Source organism: Centrocercus urophasianus, unplaced genomic scaffold (genome assembly GCF_019232065.1).
Source record: "Centrocercus urophasianus isolate 14NV4802_14NV808 unplaced genomic scaffold, USGS_Curo_1.0 seq_23, whole genome shotgun sequence".
Taxonomy (NCBI): domain Eukaryota; kingdom Metazoa; phylum Chordata; class Aves; order Galliformes; family Phasianidae; genus Centrocercus; species Centrocercus urophasianus.
This window is the reverse complement of record NW_024884789.1, coordinates 9,591,977-9,614,733: the sequence shown is the minus strand read 5'-3', so window position 1 is coordinate 9,614,733 and position 22,757 is coordinate 9,591,977. Positions and strand designations below refer to the sequence as shown.

The 22,757-nt window shown below is 43.5% G+C and overlaps 1 protein-coding gene across 1 annotated transcript in view; it reads right to left on the bottom strand.

Moving 5' to 3' along the window:
* Positions 1 to 21,922, bottom strand: part of FBN1 (fibrillin 1) — a 147,033-nt gene extending 125,111 nt beyond the window's left edge. The window contains exons 1-4 of the mRNA XM_042824402.1: positions 21,750 to 21,922; positions 8,648 to 8,730; positions 7,649 to 7,747; positions 617 to 712 (exon numbers count right to left, since the gene is read on the bottom strand). Coding sequence (XP_042680336.1) covers positions 617 to 712; positions 7,649 to 7,747; positions 8,648 to 8,730; positions 21,750 to 21,922 — 451 coding nt within the window. The remainder of the gene's footprint in view (positions 1 to 616; positions 713 to 7,648; positions 7,748 to 8,647; positions 8,731 to 21,749) is intronic.
* Positions 21,923 to 22,757: the final 835 nt, after the last annotated feature.

Sequence of the window (22,757 nt, the reverse complement as noted above, 5' to 3'; positions counted from 1 at the left end):
TTGGTTAAAAGCAGCATGTACATCCTTATTTGAGTTTCTTCACAGCATTCTAGCCAAGAGCAGCAAGGGACCACCATAATCAGTTTGGGAGAGGCTTCAAGCAGCAAATCCAGGAATGTTGTTGGCTCAGGATTGATTGAGGAAACAAAAACTATGTCGATCGACTGTATCGAGACAATATCAAAATAAGTAAAACTTGTAGAGTGTAAGAACCAACTCTTAGATAAATCCCTAAAATAAAAAAGAGGCTTTGTATTAAAAAGCTCAATGTTATCTAAGATGAAAATTGAATCCCATGTAAATTCTCTATTTATGGCCTCTTGCTCTAGTGAGTGTAAAGCCCTGGAGGTCAACAGGAATTATGGCAGTGTGAGAACTGCAGGATCAAGTTATATCCAATTATTATGAATTCACATGATGTTTATTTTAATAGCACCGATCAGAAAGAATTCACTCGGCACTCATTACAAAGTCATGTGTTTTCCTGTAAAATTCCACTGTACCTGATCAAAAACAAGCTCAATATCAGCTGAAATTTAGTGTTAAAGGCATCCAGTTCACATATCTTAGAATTACTTGATTATACACAGTATCTCTACTAATAAAATGTACTTACGCTGTCCACAATGCGTTCCTGTATATCCCTTCTGACAGAGGCAGTGGTCATCACTACAGCTACCTCCATTCATGCACCGGATGTTACAGTGTTGTACTTGAAAGGAAAAAAGATTTTCCTGAGTTAAACCAAGCCAAGCAGAAACATACAACTATCTGCTAGGGGATTTCTTCAGGGACTGATTATATGAACTAGAAAGCAGTACTAGAAACAGAAGATGCATATTTTAAGATGCATTTAAAATAGCAGTACAGAAAACAACACTGATCTACAGTTCCTAAGAACTACAAGCTGCAGTGCAAGAATTTGACACTACCTTCACTCACTGAAGACAGCAGCACTTCCTACGAAGCATGAATCTGCAGAATTCATCTCCTAGTTCCCAGTTTGCAAAGAGATCATCAGTTAGGGGAAAGTTTCACAGAATCACAGAATTGTAGGGGTTGGAAAGGACCTCCAGAGATCATCAAGTCCAACCCCCCTGCCAAAGCAGGTTCCCTACAGTAGGTCGCACAGGTAGGCATCCCGGCAGGTCTTGAACATCTCCAGAGAAGGAGACTCCACCACCTCCCTGGGCAGCCTGTTCCAGTGCTCCATCACCTCACTGTACAGAAGTTCCTGTGCACATTTGTGCGGAACTTCCTATGCTGCAGTTTCCGGCCGTTTCCCCTCATCCTGTCTCCACTCACCACTGAAAAGAGTACTGAAGTACTGAACTTCTGCTAGATATCACCAAGGAGTAACAGTCTTATCATACGGGCAATGGGAAAAGGAAGCATTAAAGGGAAAGAAATAAGAAAGCTCCTGAGGACAGCCTGGCTCTGCCAGAACACACAGTATCAGAAGTTGATCTGCCGAGGTAGGACTTCTTGTACATGAAGGTAAAGTTACAGGGCAATTCTATGGGCTCACACCACCGCTACATAAAGCTGCTGCTAGCTCCTGTGCCTGCAGAGCTCACAGACAGCACTTCCCCAGAGCCAAAGACCTTTCCTGCCAGGAGCAGAGGCCGGGGAGTAGCACAGCCTGCTCTCCTCAGCAGCAGCCCCACCATTTGTAACGATTAGCATGCGGGCCAAGCCCGACGCCAGTAAAGCATAAAAGCATGTGCTGCGTTTTTCTAATAATAAGGACAAATATGCTTTTTAACTAGAGGTCAGGAACAACTTAAAGCTTTTCATCAGGCACAGAGCAGCAGGCAGGCCTCTCGGCAAAGTCCTCCTCACAGCTCCCACTGCCTGACACAGCTGCTAACAGGGGCAGGCACACAAGTACGCAGCCGGGAAATGCTTTCCCTCTTAACAGGAACCACATGAAAGGCTCCTCCCCAGATAGGATTACGGGAGATCAGCATTTTAGGAGGTTGTGATGGAGCACTGGATACCTACCCCATGCTGTCTGAAATGCTCAGGTCAGAAAAATACAAATTGCATGTACTGCCAAAGCCTGCTGCTAACAGGTGCCATGCCAACCACTGAATTTTTCCTGTTGCACAAAGCCCTTAAGCATTGTTTGGCTTTTTACAATTTGAAAGTATGTGAATGGAATCTTTTTTTTTAAAAGCAGAATTAATAATTTTAACTGTATTGCCATCTACAGAGATATGAATCCACAGAATACAAGTTAAACATGCAAATAAAAAAAGGATTTAAAATAATCTAGCATTTGAAACACCGGTACACTTAATTCTTCAATTATAAAGGTAAGCACTCTACCTCACATTTCTTTTGTGTCTAATATTTACGATACATCTTTGGATGTACTTCAGGCAACAAAAATGTGCTAACATTCCTCAACAAAAAGAGAAATTGTCTGCAAATACAGGGTGAGCATCTGGTGAAGGTTTTTGGACAATGTCCTAAGTAGGTCAGAAAAAGGTGTATAGTTTCTTTAAAATGTGTAGTTCAACTTAGCTTTATACAATCTTAGAAAAACAGAGGGGATTACAAAAAGCATAGGAAATGATATCATCTGTCAAGCAGGGAAGGAACTTAAAAACCACAAACTGATTTCAATTAGAGCAAGCTATGCCAAGAGCTAATTTCCATTCCCACATGAAGACCAAAGCCATTTAAATAGTTTGAACTACATTTGAGATAAAAAGGTTAACAGTAGCTTATATGATGATTTTCGTATTATTTGTTCAAGTAACAGTAAAGTATATTTCCCCATTTTGGGATAAGGAGTGGTTTTACACATAACACACACACACACACACACACAAAAGTTTCCATAATTTGTCTTACTGCTTCTCAAAGGAACTTTTCCAAGGTAAAATATTTCTTCCTCCTTTTTAAACTAAAATCATTACAGAAGAGAATGCTGGGACAACCCATCGTAATTACTAAAATGAGCTATTCTAATCAGTGATCTTTCCCTCTTACTACTATGCAATGAAATCAGTGACATCGAGTCAGTAAAATAACAGTTTTCTGTTGTCTTTTACAGGAATGTTGAAAATAGTATTTCCAAAATAATACTGACTATTCTGAAATATTACCCTTCCAAAAGTTTATAGAAAAACATGCAAAAGTCTGTCTGGAGCTTAGATGACGATTTTAAGGCTGCATTTTTGAAAAGTAGCATACTACTGCAGGTCCAGAGCCTCAGCTATATCAACAACTCCATCTGTGTCAGTAGAGATATTCCACTAAATGAAATAACCTGTCCCAAGGTACTGCACTGACTGAGACTAGAGGAAAAAGCACAGGAATTACTGTAAGGATGGTAAGTCTATTCTTACAGCTTTGCCTTTTCTTGCTAACATTAACAAGTTATTGCTCTTAATAAATTATCATTCTCTTTCAGGTTCGTTTTGTAAACAGTCTGCAATGGAAATTTCTCAAATCAAAACAGAGGCAACGGCAGGAATGCAGCTTTATAAACCTGCAAAAGAGACGGCAAGATCAAGTACATCCATGCACACTGTGTGTGGGCAATGTTTGTACTGATTACCAAAGAGAAACGACACGCTGCGCATTTAAACATCACAGTTTCTGACTGTCTTAGTAAATTCCAAGCAAATCTGAGCAAAAACTTCATCCATACAGAGTACACCACCACATCACAACTGCTCCCAAAACATTCAGGGGATCACTAAGCATTCAGAAGGTAACACACCCACACCATTAGCTCAGCAGTATCAGCTAAAAAATATGGGGGTGAAAAACCTGAGAAGCAGAACCTGGTGCCTGGAGCCCGGGGCACTCCACGGGAGAAGCTGTCTCATCTCTCCATGCCACTGCTGAGGAAACGCTCCCAGCCTGGCTGTGCATGACGCAGGGCTTTGCCTGCCAGGAGCTGTAAACAAGGAATGATGGCCTCACTGCATCCCAGATGCTCAGCATGCTTTCTCTGTCGAGTGACTGAGTCAGGAGATGGCAGCCAGCACCAGGCCAGGATGCAGGGCTGCATCCACGCGAGGCAGCAGCTGCCTGAGAAAACCCACAGCAGCCTCAAAAACTTCGGAAACTTTCAAAAATCGAGGCTTTTCACCACCTCTGACAGCAGCAGAATAAATCAAGGGGCTGAGCTCTGGCTGAGCAGACATCTCCCACACCGCCTCAGGGAGCAGCCTCCGCGGTGCCGACCTGAGAGCCTCAAGGCTTCCCACCCAATCTCAGAGGAAACCTCAGAAGGATGGCTGTGACAGCACGCACCGACTGACTGACCAGCTCTGTGCTCGGCTGAGCCAGTGGCAGGGGGAGCGGAGCAGGCCCCGTGTTGAGCTTGGGCAGTGTACCAGCCTGCTGGGAGCAGCAGGCACCCCTCCCCTCAGCTGCTCCCTCAGCACCCACCTGCAGCCACGGATCTCCCTTCATAAGAACCCCATCAGTTAAAGCCTTTCTGCCTCAGCCAGCCTAAAAGGGCAGACTGCCTTCCCCACCCTGTGCACTGCAGCATCAGACTCACGCGCAGCAGGTTGAGGGATGCCTTCGCATGTGGCAGTGCTATCTCCACGCCTACTGTAAACAAACCCCAAAAATTCAAGAATTACTGAGAAACAACCACTACTCAGCCAGCGAGTTCACTGATGTCATGAAAAGCCCTGCTGAGAAAACCACCAGTTGATCTTTTCAACCACGAATCAGATTCCTAAAGCTGATTCGTAACCAGAAAAGTCCCAACAAGTGACCTGCGTAAGAATCAAAGTCAGAGGCTATGTTTTGCTTTTCAGTCTGCACTATTTGAGTCCAGCAGACAAGAAGCCTGTCAGAGCTATTCTGAGTTAGGTTTCTGACTACGGTTGTGCACAAATTAAAACCTGTAATCACTACTGATTTCTTAAGTACTAAACACAGATATAGCTTAAAATATTCAAAGGAAGACTCAAGCACATCTCATGTATCAGGGCCCATATTTTTAATTGCGTGAAGTCCTGGTATTTTTACCTTCTATCTGTTATTTGTACTTTAAATATAACAAACTTGTTTAAACCTGAGATGTAAAGCAACGTCTACATATACAGAAAAAGACAACTGGCATTTATCTACCTGCCAGCATTCAGGGCAAGGCACCTAACTTAGCACTCTTGCAATACTCTGACTTTTGGCATTAACTAGATTTTCACACAGTATAAAATGAATTGACAGATCATTTGATATGACTCAGTCAGCGTGGTAATTACACCAGCAAATTGATTGGACATCATCCACTTCTGATTTTCTTGTATTACTTGAGTAGAATTTTTTCTCATTTGTTAAAGTGTGATTAATAGATTGGTTTATGGATGCATATACCAACAAAATATTAATTGTAGCCAATGTGAGTTGACAGTAACCCTTTGATGTCAAATGGTATTTTTTTATGTTTATGTTTCCTTTGTTTCCTAATAGCAGATCTAAGCCACTGTGGTCTATTGTGTAAATATGCATTCATGGGCTTTGTCTGCAGTGCCAACAGAGCAAATGACTTTCAGAAATCGTATGTTCTGTAAGTCCTAATGAGGTGCTGGGTCATAAAAGTTATTACACAAGAGTGCACAGAAGCAGTAATTTCTCTCTACAACTACTCAAGACACTTTTCCACTTAGGATTGGTTTGCTTTACTAAGTAGAGGTGATGTGAAAACACACACATAAAAAAGTATCTGAAACTATTGCACTAATTAAGGAAGATATAAACAATATGTTTATATGTTTTTACTCCACTGCTAAATGTTTTGGTACAGTTTACAGAAAAGCAATTTTAATGTGAGCCTTATAGACACATACAGCAGTGTAAAGAAGAGGATGTCAGCACTGATTAAAGCTTAAAATTGGTAGAACATACATACTTAGAGAAAGTAACCAAAATAGCTAACTGGTATAGGCGTTAAAAGCTTCTTGAATACCAACAGTAGTAAAGTGCTCTGTGGACCATTTATCTGTGCATGCAACTCCAATGAAGGTTAAAACTATGGAGACAAACGGTACAATTTATAAGAAAAAAAACACAGGAACAACTGTAACTTTACTCATACTCTATTTTGCTTCTAAGTCTTGACTCATAAAGTACTTCAGTGTGGCCTAAGAAAAAATGAGGTAATTCTAAAGCCCACTCATTCCCGTCTTTTACAAAGGTGCCAAAACATGTAACAGATGTAGGGATGTACTTCTCCTTCTGTACTCTGGAAAGGATTTGGGAGAAGGTCGTGCTTTTCTTTACTAGCTTACAGGATCAAGGCAGATGCACCTGGTAAAACAGTAGCTGCAAATCCAGGCAGGCATGAACACAGACACCTGTGCAGATTTTGCACTCTTTCTCCTCCCAGTACTCTCTGGAGCTCCACAGCTCCAAACTCTCCTCACTCCAGCCTCTCCTAACAGGCATTGCAGGAGCACGAGAGAGGGGTTGAACTATGAAGAACAATATTTACCATTTTAGTACATGCCATTCCATTACATTCCACAGTTGTTATTGTTTTTCCACTGTTACTGCATGAAAAGGATGCTAAAGCCACAAACTGAAGTGGTCGGTTATGTGGGAAAACTCTTTTCAGCTAGGAAAGCAGGAAAACAGCAAGGTAGAATATAGCAAGCAGGCCACACACTAAGATCAGGGAGATATTCAAAATGAAAAGAATTATAGTTTTGCTTAACGTTACAGACTTCCCCACTGACTTCAGTTAATATGTTGTTCAGATCGTTATAGGCATTTGTGTGGAAAAGTTTCCCCCAACTATATTCAAAGAGACAAACACCATATTCAAATGAGAGTACAGTGGAGATTAAAGCTGGCATCTCATATATGAATGGAGAGACTATCCTAAGCATGATCCTACTTCATAATCAGATGTTCAAGATTAACCACTGAGCTGGTTTGCTCACTGTATGAATTTCACTTTACCCATTTTATTCTGGGTCTGGGAAACATTCCTTGAATAACTGAAATCCAAACATTTCTAGAAAAGTCATCTCTGAAAATTTTTGTTTCCAAAGCATCTGAATTTTTCAGATGAAAAGCTGTTTCATTTAAAAACTTTGACCTGTTCTGTACCTCCAGCATCTACAGAAGTGTCACTCTAATGAGGTCAGCAGCATTAGATACAGTAGATATGTACCAAGTCTGACAAGGAAGTCCTATAGCACTTGATTAATTTGCTGCAAATCAGTAGGCCTACATGTGTAAGCAATAGAATAGTGTCTGGCTACAGTGATAGCAGAATTACAAAGCAAGATAAATTCAGCCAATTGCCAGCAGAGATCTCTCTCTCTCATTACAACGGCATATCTGTACACCTCTAATGTTGAAGAGAGATATGACATTTTCCAGAAAGCAAACTAAGACTGGGATTTAGTATTACAAACTGACAAATAAACATAACTTATAATAAAACTAATTTAGCCAACAAAAAGCATCTTCAATAGGTAGCTTCTGAGTCATTCTTCAGTTTCATCACAGAAGGCTATGCTCACTGTCTTTCCTGTGTTGATGTATGCCTGGTGACTCAGATGCTATTTGTCTTAAACGCTGAGCACTGAAGTATCTTATGCACCTTACCAGCCTGATGGGCTCAAAAGAGCAATATAAAAGACAAAAAAGAAATACTTACTTGATTTTGAACCACAGGAGGGGGCTATCTGACCATTTGGGCATGTGCACATGTTTGGTCTAGAGCAAAATCCATCCCCACAGGAATGTCTGCAAATTGCTACAAATAAAACAAATACCTTTAAAACTTGCTTTAAAAACCCCAAAACACATTAAAAAAACCCAACCACCTGATAGAAAATAGGTATTTAGCACCACGACAAAAACACATGTAAACTCATTAACTTGCATACAACGGATTCCAAGAAGGTTCCTTCCATTCATCTTTGTCTCTATAACGGACAGCTAACACCTGGGATTGTAGTCTCTTATGATAGGAACATGTCACAGACTGCATTGAATACATAGGCAGGTTTCCTTAGAAAAGGGAAAGTGCGATGCATTTTCTCAAAGCCCTCCCGGAGGAAGGATGCCTTAGATGCAGCATTACAATGCTCCCTTTATTTCTGCACCACAGATACAGCAGTGTAACAATTCCCATGAGAGCAAACTGCCTCAGTATCTCTGAAGAGGATCTTATCAGCCTTGGGGAACTGCTTACGGTACAACATACCATTATGTGTGACTACACATACAGCAACATGATGAACATATGTATACACTGATGTCCCTACGTATACATTTCAGGGAGATGGTCCAAACAAGCAGAGTAAATGTACTTGCTGGCCCTGCCTCCTTCCATTTACTTAAATAGATTAACATATTCCACAGCTACTCGCTCCTGAGAGTCAACACACTCCTTGGATCGCTTTACCACAGACTTAAACAGAACATGTGGATGAGATTAATCCTTTGTTAAATACTGGTATCACATCACTATATTGTAGCCCACAAAACTTTGTATATTAGCTTAAAATATTTAAAACAGTAAAGAAATGATGTGTAGCTGCTATTGAAACCATACAGAAACACATTTCAGCTCTGGAATACAATTAAAAATACCCTGACATACAGGGACAAAGATAAACCTCAGTCATAACATACAACTAGATTTACTTACGGACTATGCATTGGTTTCCACCAGGTAAAGTTTTCCATCCAGGGCAACAGTAAGCATTGTAACGTGATCCACACACATTTGGTCTGGAAAAAAAAAAAAAAGACGATTTCTTATTTTTGCTCAGAAAAGTGTTTTAAAAGTAGAATCATAAAGATGGAAAAAGTAAATCACTGCAAAATACATTGCAATAATTAAATCTTGAAGTGTGGTATGTTTTTTGCAGAACCGTATGCCTATGATCATTAGGTTTTTCAGGTGACACATACTTTTATGTATTAAAGATGACATAAAATAAAAAATCAAATCAGTAACATGTGAACAACAGGAAAAGAATGGACAAAATCGTCTCCTATCAAGCCATATCCAAAAAAAATACCTCACAGGGCTTTGTAGCAAAACAACCCTTTAAATACAAACTCTATTAGTGAACATGGAGGAGCATTTTGCATCATAACTTCTAAGCTTTGTATTGTTTTCACTTCTTCACTTTGTAGCATTATTACTGTTCCCTGCTTTGTCTCTGAGCAACACTTTGCATGTATGTATGAGTGAAATCATGCCAATCGTGACATAAGCCAAATAAATGAGCCCAGTTATGCATAACAAAAATGACTTGCTATAAAAAAAACAAGGATGTGCATGAAGACAGGGTTCATGTGAAACGCAGGTGAAGGGCCTACTACAATGAGAACTTACTGAACTTCTCAAATGATGGATCCACACGACTTTTTTTCCATCTTATCCCCCTCATCAATATTTGCTCTTTCAAATAAGGATCTCAGAAGAGTCTCTATCGAAAGCTGAAGGGACGTGACACCAGCCCTACCATGATTTCATTGGTAAAAACAGAAAAATGGAAACTGTTCTATGCCACACAGTAATCACTTCTTTAAAATCTAAGTCGCATTCATTTAATGCAACTCTCCGTGTATATAAAGCCAGTAAGGCACACCTCTGAAAAAGAAAAAACTGCCTCCTTTTGCTGTGTTTCATAATCTTAAGGAAAATTTTACAACCTGTATAACTATTCTGAGGAATTACTCAATAGATTAGTGGAACTAAAGCTAGCTATAAACTAGTACTTCCTTCCCAGAAACTGCTATTTTAAAATGTTATATACAGATTAGAGACAGATTTAAAGTGCTTATTGTTTCAGGAAAGGTTTCTTCGTTATGATTTTGCCCTTTCTCTTTCACAAAATTCTTCATCTCTGGTATTGCGAAGTAAGTAAACAGCAGTTACCTCATATGGTGAGGCAACTTAAGAAAAACAATCTTAATATACACAAACATTCATTTACGCACATTTTCTACATAACAAGATTTTTTACTGTATTTATTTAGGGATTTGCACTGTTAATACAATTTCAAGTACCCTGATTACCCCAACTTCGGTGACACCTAATATTTTCACTAAGTGCTTGCTCAGAAACATTTAAGTCAATGCAAACATTACCATTATCTTCCACTGATCTTCTGTAATTACAAAGTGGTAACTGAGACTGTGAGCAACACAACTGGGCATGTTGCAGGGCCCTTTTCCCTTCCTGCAGTCTTCTTATTCATATAATCCCGATGTATTCAGTTTTAGTAATGTCAGCTACTTCCCTGCAGGGCTATAACCATGTAACTTTCCTAGAGTTCCCTGTTCATCAATGCCAAATGTTGCTCCATGATCATCTGCCAAGTAAGACTGGCAAGCAGACAAGTGAGATTGCTTTTCACCTTCTCCGGTCAGAAGAAATAATGGAACTTACTAAGACAGACAGCATGGATTTGTTGCTACCTGCTACAACTACAGGCATAAACCACCCATTTCTGATCCAGGTTGTTAATAATCTGTAACCAGCTGATCATAAAGTGATATGCAGATGCTCTGTTAAATTTCAGTCTCAGCAAGTAGTTGGTTTTGGGGACCATCTGGTCCAAGTTAAGAGCCAGGAGCAGACTTTCGAGTCACGGGGAAACCCGATTTTTAAAATCTGCTTCCAAAATGGGGCTCTGGAAAACCTAGATGTGCCAGCAATCGTGAAGTCAGAGACCCTGAGAGCCTTGAGGCTGTCCACATGGTAGACTACGCCATACACCCAAAAGCTCCAACTTTGAGGCAGCTTGCTTAGCTTTCAGAAGAGAAAAAAGAAGAAGAAAAAAAGTCATCAAACTGTACTTGCATGGAACAGTCTGAGTCTGACAAGTGTATTTTCCAGTGGAACACTTTTTCGTCAGAAAGCTGCTGTCTAGCTTATAAAAGAAACCTGTATTAAATTCTGAGCTCTACTGTAGCCTTCTTTCAGAGGGAGGAGGTGTTTTCTCCTTGTGCCTATTTGTAAAATCTTTAAAAGGAGTTAAGTTTGAAAGTTACTTTCATTGATATTTACAAGGTGATCAGACACTAGGCCAGTAAGTGCCTGTAAATAAATAAAGCATTTAAGGGGATAACAATTTACCTCATGCTAAATCACGGACACCATCTATCAAATTTCAAAGGCTCTATCGTGGTATTTAATTTAAGTAGTTAAGCACTACTGCATTTAATAGAATGCATTTTCCCGCTGATATTACAGGCTATGAATACTAAAGAAGCATTTTATATTCTTATAAAACTGTTCTCACAAACAGCACTACCGAGTTTAGTAATAAAACCTGAATTGTAATGGGAAAGCAGGAAAAAATGCACCTACACAGCCCTCTTAAAGCACAACCTCACCCCTCTCGCTAAATAGGAACCTATTTCCTATAACTCAGCACTCTCGCCACAAAGCCCAGCATGGAGACAAAGATGGCAGGGACAGACAATCCCATATCTGCAGAGCAAGTCATGCTTTTGAAAGCTCTTGCGGTCCCAGCCAATGTAGTAGTGTCAGGAGCCAAGGAGACAACTCACTGAAAAACAAAGTTTCAACAGCTCCTGCAGCCTTGTAAAGAGTGAACTATGTCTGAAATGGTTAAAAAAAAAAAAATCCGACTGATCTTCCCAGCCCCCCCCTTGTTTTGGACTATAAACTGGACAAAATAATGACCTCCTTTCCCAGATCGATAATTTATGCTCTTAATTTCATGGAAGGTTTGGGGGGGAATTTCTGGAGGCTTTTCTTACAGGAAGAAAGGGAAGATTCAGAGGAAAGACTTTCACTTTATTTTAGTCACTTCTAAACTTGTAAATCATTAAGGATTTATGTAATGGTGCAGTGCTGACAGACACTGACTGATATCCAGAGTTTCATCGAAGACATCCAAAATAAACAAGAAATTATGTCTTTGATGATACATAAGTACGAATTCAGTAGCAAAGTGAGTTGAATAATTATCAAAAGACATTAGTCATCCACTAAAAAATAGCAGAAAGAAAAACATGCATCTGGAAATTCCAATAATTAGTGTTTGAAAACGACAAACTTGGCTGACAAGATCTGCATGCACCAAACCAGCAGATTTCTTTAGGAATAACCGCAGGGAAGCTCCATCCCCGCTGAGAAGGGACCACCCAGCACAGGAGCAGGTACCTGCAGCATCGCTGCGTCCTCCCCAGGCCCTGCAGCCCATCCAGGGGCGTCCTGTTGCTGCGTGTCCCCGTTCGCCCTGCCCAGAACCCCTCTCCTGAAGACAGCATCACCCATCAGCCGCTCCCGAGGCAGGAAGAGCTTCTGGCAGGACTGCGTGTGAGGCTTTGGGCAGACAGCCGGACAGCAGCACTGCCATGCGCCGGCCAACACTGGTGTAACCCAGGTTGAATCAAGCCCAAAGCGTGGGTCTGGGGTAAATGAGACGGAGAGACCAGACAGAGTGGGCAGGGGACGGCTGAACTCCAGACAGACCTGAGCCAGGGCGCTGGGGAAGGTTTCTCTTCACTCCCACGTCCCACTTCACTCCCTGTGCACACACACGGGGATTCCTCGTGGCCTAATGAACAATTTCGATTAACTCCTTGGCTGCAGCAGCTGGCCTATGTTTAACATAATGTAGAGACACAGCTTTCTGGCAGAAGAGAGGCAATTTAAAGCAGTACTGTCAGCCAACAGTTATTTTTAGAGAAACAGTTGCCTACTTTTCTTCTTGTGAGCATAGGACCCATACTTGCTAAAACTGACAACAAAATTATTTGCTGATCCTTTCCAGCTAGAATTTGAGCGGGGCTTCCTTGCTTGCACAGAGAGTTAAAATAATGACAAACTGCATTGAAAAAAAATGGTATTCTGCACTTAAAAATGTGTCTCTTTAAGTCAGACTCTAACCAACACACTAAGAAACAGTAGCTCTGGAACGTGAAAAGGAGCAACTTTCACTCTTTTTTTCCAGAGACACATAATCGTATCTCTACCTTTTGCTGTAAAACAGCTTTGCATACCTTCTCAAACTCCTCAGCACCTCAGAGCAAATGCTAAAAGCAAAGATTGGCCCCAACCTGTTGACTGTGCTACAGCTTTACTCAACTTTCCCACAGATTCAAGAACTTCCATCCTTCGAGATGCTCAGAGTGACTGGGCAGAGCTGGAAGCAACCCAACCTAAGTTCACCTGCCCTGAGCAGGGGCTGAGCCAAATTTCAATCACGTAAAAGGAAAATCTCAGAAACAATGCTAGACTCAGAACAAACAAAAGAAACTGAGTTCCTGCTATCCCACAAAGTACACATTTTTAAGCAAAATACGTGTTTTACACACAAGGGATTGCTTTTGATATACTTATTTTTGCCAAGCAATAAGTGAGCCTGGATGTTTGTGCCATGCAGAGAGCTTAATACGATAACTATTTCTCACCCTGACAGTAAGGATACCGCTGTCCCAGAATCCTGGCTCAGTTCAACTAGAAAAATAACATGCTGAGCAGCTCTACGGGTGTCTTTGGCTCCGGCCTATGTACAAGTCAAGAGTTCAGAATGACACGCAAGTTTCCTGCAGCAAGACTGAACACTTTTCTAACCCTAACTTCCATCACACTGTGACAGCTAAACACAGCAATCCCACAGCAGTATTTGATATTAAATGAATTCTTCCGCGCCTGCTCTGAAAATCTGCCTGTGTCTCTTCCATGGACAGACTCATCTAACCTGACAGCCAGGCTTTGTTCCCATTCACAGCCAGGGACAGACGCGTTTTTGGCACGTATTCCCTCATTGTTCCACATGAGAATGTCAGTGGGTCCAGAGTGACACCCAACTTACATGGCTGTACAGGGCATGTAAATAAAAAAAGTATGCCACCACAAACACCGTCTGCTGGACAAGACAAGCATAGCTGGGATCCAGCAGGTACTCCCTTAAGTCACATTAAAAATAAAAGAATAATAACTACAATGATAATAAAATTTTTAATAATTAGAACAAAATATCATTATTACAAAGTGCATTCAGAGCCAAAGAAACCGGAGTCTTTCTACCCTGGTGTCCCTACACAGCACCCCACAGGAAAAAGCAGTAGCTGTGGCTCTAGGGCAGTGCTCAGCCCTCCAGACATCACTTCCTTTGGGGGTGCAGGAAGAGGTGAGATTGCAGCTCCCGCACCGCTTCCAGCACTCGCTTTGCAACTGCTGATATCAATGCAGGTGGACCTCTAACAATCTTCCAGGCTACCAGCTAGCACAGGATTTGCCAGCCCGTGCCGTGCACTGATGGGCCAGCAGCACAGGAACTGTGTGTGGCATGTGGGAGGCTGGGATGGGCTGGTGCTATGCCATCCCTCCTCGGAGGGCATCCAAGAGCTCACAGAGAGAGTCTCATAAACCTGACAGCTGTATCAATGCTTGTCACCAAATGCCCTTGGGTGTTAAGCAGCTCCTCTAACTCGTACTTTAAAATGCTCTCTCATAGGCTACTGGAAGATTTATTCTTGCTAAGACAGAAGCTTTCCTCCTCCTCCCTCCATCACACTCTGTCTCCTACCCTCTGACTCTCTCCAAGCTGGGATAGCAATGCTGTGGTTTTGAAAGGTCAGTTAACTGTATATTAGCTATCGTGCAACGGGAACACCCTGCTGGTGATCCCAAGTTCCAGTTCACCTTGTCCCCAGCAGTCACTGGTAGTTTACTTTGTATACAGAGGGAAGAGGAAAAAATCAGAGGGAAAAACAAAGAAAGGGAAAAACAAAGAAAGAGAAAAGAGGCAGAAAAATAGTGTTCTTGAAAGGAAACAAATTCTATTTTGAAACCTCAGCTGAACATCACTGGATATTCTGATGTCCTCCAGCAAAAGACGAGAAAGAGGGAAGCTTGAAGAAGAGGATGAAAATGATTAAGCCTGTAGACAAAAGAACTGCGGCTTTCTTTCGGTATTTTTGAGGCTTTAATGGTCATGAATCATTTCATAAGATGAAAAGTAAAAAGGAAAACAAAAGATTCTCCAGCAAGTCAACATTCAAAATATTCTTCCAGATAAAAGCTGGAACTCCTTCATACTTCAGTGACTACGGACATGCAAACACAGAAAGCACAGGTTTTAATTTAATAGCTCCATTTTGCCTTCCAGGGTACCTTCCAGAGAAAAGCCCAAACTTTAAAGAGCTGCGATAAAAAAAAGAAATACAGACACAGGAAGAATCAATCTACACATCAACCTTAGCATAAATGAGGCATTTCTGTAGGTCTGAAATTCTAAAATAAAATAAAATAAAATAAAAATTAAACTGAAGTGGGAAAATTAGAATTGAGGAGAAAACAATCAAAAGAGACATCCACAATACAAGATTGAAGAGCTAGAATATATTTTCCAGCGGAGTGCAATGGATAATCAGAAACACTCCAGGCCACAATTGTTCCATTTTACAAAAATATTTACTGAGTCTGGGGAGTAAGACCAAAGTGACATAGATGCATCGATGTCTTCTTTGTCTTTAGGATTCAGGATGGAAATGAAGACCAACAAGATGGAAGGTGATCCTACTGCGAGAGAAAAAGCTCATGATTAATTTCTGACTACTTCCATATGTATACATTCAAATATCCCTAACTCCTGAAGTCTTGTTTAAGGAGAGATGGCTTCTGACTGGCCAATGTGCTTACATCAAGAGGAAGTTCTGGTGATCCCTGCAGCTAAATAGTTCGTATACTACTGTTCCAATATCCAGGCTGCTAAACCCATGTATGTGTTTAAAGTGGCCCTTGTCAGAACTTGCACTGAAGTTTATACAGAAAGCATTCACATTTGCAGGATGGAAGATAAATGATGACAAACAAGACTGTTTGAAGTGAGCAGCACAGCTGAACGACACATTGCAGGAAAGGAAAATAGGCATTAGGAAAACAGAAGCTGCAATTTCATTCAATAATAGTCACTGTAAATGTATTAGACAGCCAGCCCATTCCTGCCAAACCTTGGCCCAGCAATTCTCCCATTAGTTCCAAAGACTTGAGGGCAGCCCCATGCTTCAAAGTCAGTAGCCTCAAGCCCACTGCAGTCTCAAATGCTGTCACGTAGAGCAGCTCAGTCAGGTAATACAGCAAGCATATCTAGATCAGACTGGATGACCACTGAACACAAAATGAAGTTGTATTGGCTGTCAACAAAGGAGAAGTTTACTTTTGCAAATCTTAAGCTAGCCCTTTATTGAGGAATATATTTTCAGAACCATGATTTGGTTTCTTCAGTCTCCTGTAAACAATTCTCCCTGCAAACCTGCACTGTAACCATAGATAATTCTCTACATTCCAGATGCCCCCTCCACAGGTGCTGTTCTTCCCCTCAATCTTTTACACATCCTGCAGAGCTAACACCATCTGCCGCTTGAGAAAAGTTCAACAAAACTTCCACAAACCGAGAGCAGAAAGGGTCTGGGCAGACAACCCTACACAAGATGAGACCCATCATGTATCCAAGGAAGAAAATGGTTACCTGGAAAACGTGGAAAGAAACAGCATAATCCACATCTCTTATTTTTGGAGCAAGAAATGTAGCACAACTCTCATTCTAACTTGCCAGCCAGCTATTCATAGCCACAGCTTTCGAAGGACACATCCTGGATGGAGAACAATAATGTTCCTTCCTACAATGGACACAAAGTGGCAAACCCAAAATGAAATTCTCCACCTGGAGACTAAGCACAAAGCGATGGCAGGCCAGCTGAGATCCATTTAGCAGCACCTGGGTGAGGGCAGCAGGCCAACCTGATACAAGTAAGAGCAACCTGGGGCAAAGTAACTAAATAAATACATAAATTAAGTAAGTGAAAGAAGGGAAAAAAGGAAAGGAACTACATCCAACTCCTGATCATCAACATGTTGTCTTGGCCCCTGAGCCAATACTACAATATTTCCCACGCAACCACGTTTCACAGAGTATGTCAAGAAGATTGCTGCACTGCTTATCGTAGCCCTTTTCTTCTGTTTGCTCTTGTTGTGACTTATTATCGTCAATGGAAAATAAACACCAAATAATTCAGAAGTATTTTTCTGATGTATTTGGGAGGGAGGGGATCTGACTCAGATTTCAAATAACAGACGCAGAACAGATCAAAACTACTTCAGTCCAGCTGCAGTATGATATGAGAAAAGCTCACGGGGGAAGACAGGCTGAGAGGCTGGTAACAGATGCATGTGTGTCACCTGTGAAAGGCAACCTGGGACAGTACTCACCAAAAGTTTACACCATAGGATGGCTTTTCATGGGCATGCCCAAAATGCATTGCGTCCTAATTCTGAGCTACAATCCATACAGGCCTGGGAGTCCAACCCCATAAACCATAGATTATAGACTGGATTAAGGCCATTTTAAAGAGACGGTGTCCAAATGACAGGATTTGGAAATCTCAGTGGAGAGCACTAGGATTACGTAGGCCTGGAGATTTATTTACTTTTTAATGTCTGCCTTCAGGCTCAAGAACAACGTGGAGCTACAAGACGAATGCCATCATGGGAGCTCCTGAACTGCTCCTAGCTCTGGATAAAGAAACACAGGGCACACTACTGCCAGATAGCTCTCATTAAATGCATTTAAAATTTACATACAGTGCTTAACTAGTATATTCAAAAACATAACTAAACCACATCGTGGCAGTGAGGAGGACATCTATCATGATTAAAATGGAAAATAATATGTTACCCCTTTCAGCATGAGCCCTTCAGCAAGTTCTGATAACAGTCAGTGCCCTGCATCCTGCTCCCCAGGGAAAGTCACACAGACACCAAACCACATCCTGGGAGCAAGCGACCAGGCAGACAGGACGCGATGCCAACACCGACGAACTCATTTCTCTCCTTATTAGACTGCCATTTATGTGCAGAATAATACTATAAGAATAATAGCAAAAGTAGGATCCCGGCCTCCCTCCTGCTCACAGAGGGACGCTGGCAAAGCGCGGCACCAGTAGCCAGAGGTGTGCAGGCCAAAAGTGGTACGAAAAATGTTTGAGGTTTTTCAGTATAAACCAATATTTACCGGTACGGAAAGTCTGCTTTTCTTCAGCAAGCTTTTAGTGGTAAATATTGGTTTAAAAGGAAAACCAGAAGCCTTAATTATATACTTGAATACTGGAATTATGTTATAGGTTTATAAGATCTGTTTTATTTCTGAGTGGTGATGCACAAAAAGGGTCAAATCCAACTGAGTTTACTCAAGGAAGCCTATCAGAAAACCTGTGAATTTCATTGTTAGAGTACAACCAATAGAGATTGCTCCAAGAAGACCAACTGCCTGTTGAATAGCTTTAATCTGTGAGTTTATGAATTGCAGTGGAGCTAACTATTACGTTCTGCAATATTCACTATCATTTCCCCTTAGTAATGACCATGAAATTAAACCACTCCTGCACAAATGTATTTAAGGAGCATCTGCACTACATGCATGCCACAATTCAGGTATCTTGAAGAAGTTTTAGTTCTTTCAAAATTTCTGCTGAGTTACTTGTTAGGCAAATAATTGCTTTCTTTGGCCATTATACTGATGAGAAGCTGAAAAACATTATTTAAAAACTTACTAAGAACTGATTGATCCTCACTGAACTTGAGGTCCTTGTCTGGCATCATCAGCAAATGGGAAATCTTAATTAATGCTCGGATCTTGAAGCACAGTACTTCCTGTATTCTGCCAAGTACCAATCAAACTGCCTGTCATTTATCTTTGACTTTCTATTCCAATGGTTGAGTCATATAAATGGTTTTTTTCAAGTACACACTGTTTAGGAAGACCTCCCCATTCACGGCCCAGTTTTGTAGTTTTTATTCAAAAATCAGTGCTATACATTTCAATTCTTAATAAGTAGAAGGATAAAGGCTCGATGCCTTTGTGCTAAAGCCTTAGGAATCTGAAGATGAAAGTGTCTCGATAAGATGCTTATTATTTTAACTTGCTGAACCACGACAGATTCCAGCTACGTTTCTGTGAAGGGGGAATATGAAGATGATGAATTTCGTCATGTGCTGAGATAATTACTATCTTTATTCTGATTGCTCTGCGATCACTCAGAGGCAACAGGCACCACATGCAAACACACGGCATTACAAAGACTTCCTTGCTGATGTCCTCACAGCCAGATCAATTCTAACTACATGAGCAGCAAGCTTTAAGTCAGCAAGCTTTCCCACTGCATTTATAATTATTACAGCTAAAACATACTTATAGAACCGCAGGATGTGATTGGAGAACGCGCTGGCATCAACCATAAGACAAAGGTCACAGGAAAGACAGCAAACATCTGCAATCAACAGCCTGCAGTAAAAGATGATGATAAATTCCTAGAAACAAACAGCAGACCTCAGGCTTCTTTGCTGTTGCAAAAAAGATCCAATATTCACAGAGACCTCCCCCACTTTTTTTTAATGTTTTTTTAATGCTAAGACACTTTCAGTAGTCATTATAATCAAACACCTACGATGTCTAAACTTTAAGCATTTATCTAAGAATGTATCCTCGTGCTCTTAGCATGAGAGCAAGAGTTCACTTCAAGAAAAAAAAAACAAAAAAAAAAAACAAGAAAAGAAAGTCTTAGTCATCTACAATAACATCAAATACAGTTTCCCAGCAGCTGTTATGATTTGTATTACAACTCTCAGATTCCCAAATGTATTTGTGCTGATGAACACGTTAAAAAACCTCCTTGCAAAATTGTATTTTTAGTGTTCTAGTCCATTCAATAATGAATTCTCCCCCTCTAATGTATATGCAGTTCCTGTCCATTCAAAATATGTTTTCCATCTGGATTTCCAAAGAATTAGCTCCAACCTTGTCTGTTAAAATGACAATTCTCTTTATTCATTCTGTACAGCACGCTACCACACCTAAGGAAATGCTCGCCGTTTCCAAATGGGCCATGTCATGTGGGATTCTCCCCACAAAGATAGAGGACTGTGTGTTAACAAAAGGATTTCCACCTCCTCCAAGCAGCCTGGGCACTCTCAGCCTCAAATGAGACTTATGAAAAAGGCCTATCAACCAAACTAACAGCTTGCTTTGTCATTCCTGTATCTCAGATCTCAAAATTACGCTACCTAAGAATCTGCCCTCCCAAGGGCACTCGCTCAGAATTGTATCATTCCAAGATGCAGAATACCTGAATTTGATACACCGTTATCACCAGCATTGTGGATTACCAAGCTGATGTGTAACTCACATTAAAACGAAGAACTGTTGCAAAGCACACAGTAAGTGGAGGCTTCAGCAAACACAGGAGCCATAAGACTGAATACTCACCCTAACCCATTTTAGCTTCCCAAAATAATTAACAGTGAAATACCATCTGTTTTATTATATATCTTTATCACTGTCTGAACAGCACAGCAATTCAACAAAGACACGTATCCTCTGCTATGTGCCTCCATCTCCCACTAAGGCCATCTGGGCAGTGCCCATGAGTTGCGTGGCATACTTTGTCTCAGAGGTCAGAAAATGGTGTTTGTCAGTCTGACATTGACTCAGAGTTCTAAAATGAGGAAGTTTACTAAAACACCTTGGAGGAAAAAGGTTCTTTCTGGTAAATGTATTTCCTTGCAAATTTTTATTACTTGCAATTAGCCTGAAAAACTTTGCTATAATAGCCCTTAACTTCAAGAACATCCTTTGTCAAAGAGAAGATCTGCTTTGTCCAGCTGCTCCTCTGGTGACAAGGTATGAGGAAATGAAATGAGCCCGACCCTACCACAGATCCCTGAAAAGCAATGCCTACAGCTTGCACACGTTGTTGTGGAAGAAACACCGAAACATCACCCCTTCCCGGTAGGAAAAAAAAAAGCCAAGATTTCAAAACTGCATATAAATAAAATTACAACACAAGGATCAGGAGATTAGCAAGAAATTAAGGCATTCTCATCAAGGCCTTTAAAAAAATAAAGTTCTAACAACTCCTTCTGGGGAAGCCAAGAAAACTGAGAAAATCCTTTGCATCCTTACCATGGCACAGCTACCTCTGTACCCTCTGTGTCACATCTGCCCCCTGCCTGACCAGGAGCCATCTGGCTGCGGGCTGAGGAGCTCCATCAGAGCACTCGAGGAACCAAACCTCTCTTTTATTTTCCCTTCCACTGCTGCGAGGCTTTCAACCTCACAGCAAACTCAGTTATCAGCTGCACGCACACGCGATACCTTTCAGCTGACCGAACGATTATTTTCGCATCAGAAAGGTGCTCCGTTAGGAATCAGAAAGTATTCTGCCTGACGCAGCTTTGCTCGTCCTGAGAGCGCCGCGCCAGGCGCGCACCACAGTGCCTCACGGTGCTCCCAGGCTCTAACGAACGCAGGCTCCCTCGGAGCAGGCACCAGACAGCTCCGCCGCGAGCCGTCCCCGCTCCGCCTCTCCTCAGGTCACGAATAGCGGTAGATAAGCGGAGCCCGCCGAGCAACGGGGCGACGCGCAGGCAGAAGCCTGAAGGCGGCGGTGGGGGCCGACAGCTGAGGGGACGAGCACGCGGGCCTCCGCGCGGCTCCGCTCCTTTGCAAAGAGGGACGGGGGACGCGGGAGGAATGCGCGAGCCCGCAGCGTGCCGCCCGCGCCCCTCCCGGCGGCCGCCTCAGCGGCCCCGCTCCGCGGCGGCTCTCCGGCCCGGGACGCCGCGCAGCCTGCAAGGCGGAGAGGCTCCGCTCCCCGGGGATGCCGCGGACGGTGCCCGACGACCCCCGCCCGAGCCGCCCCGCAGCCCGGGGGCCCCCGGCAGCCCCATCCCCGCACGGGAACACCCCGCACCTACCCTTTGAGCGCGTCGTGCCCGCCGCCGCCCTGCCCTCTCCTCTTGGCCCGGCTGGCCCGCAGCTCCTTGGCGCTCGTCCCCTCGGAGTGCCCGGCGGCGGCGGCGGCGCCCGCCTGGGACGCCCACAGCACGGCAACTCCCAGGGCGATCCCCAGCAGCCGCCCCCGCCACATCGCGTCCCCCGAGCCCCCGGGCTCCGAGCGGCCGCCGCCTCCTCCTCTCCGCCGCCGAAGTCCGCCGGTTCCCGCCGCGCCGCCTCCGCCGAGCTCCCCCGAAGTGAACTGCGTGGAGAAAAGGGACGAAGGGACGTCAGGGGGGGAGCGGGCACAGCCGCCCCGAGCCCCCCGCCCCCGCCGGCCCCCGGCCAGCCCGGCGCTACCCGCCCGCGGGAGGCGGCGGACGCGCGGGATGGCGAGGGGCCGCTCGCGGCTGCGCTCCCTCCGCCCTCCCTCGACGGACGGCGGTCTCGGGGCTCCCGCACTCGCCGCGGACCGCCCGCGGCCGCCGCCGTCGCTCTCGAAGCCGCTGTGGGGTGGAAGCGCCCGCCGGGCACCGCGGCGAGCCGGGAGCGCGGTGCCCGGCTAGGACACGGAGCCCCGCGGTCACGGAGCCCCGCGCCCAGCCCGCCCGCCCCGAGAGAGCCCGCTGCGAGGGGCGCGCACCCGCTCGAGCCGCCGCCGCCGGCTGCCGTTCCCGCTGCTGTTCCAGCTGCGGCCGCTGCACCCACCGCTACTCCAGCTGCGGCTCCAGCTGCCCCCTCCCTCCCTCCCTCCTCCTCCTTTTTCCCCTCCTCTCTCTCCCCCCTCCTCTTCAAGTATCGCCCGCGCACCGCTTTCTCGCGAGAGAGAGGTGAATAAAAATGTCCCCCCACCCCCGAACCGCCACCCCAGGGGCTCCGGGGCTGGGAGGCGGCCGTGCTGGGCGCCGGCTGCAGGAGGGCCCCGGGCAGGAGGGCACCTGCGCCCCGACGGACCCCAGCCCGTAGGCGGTGCTGCCCAGAGCCGGGGC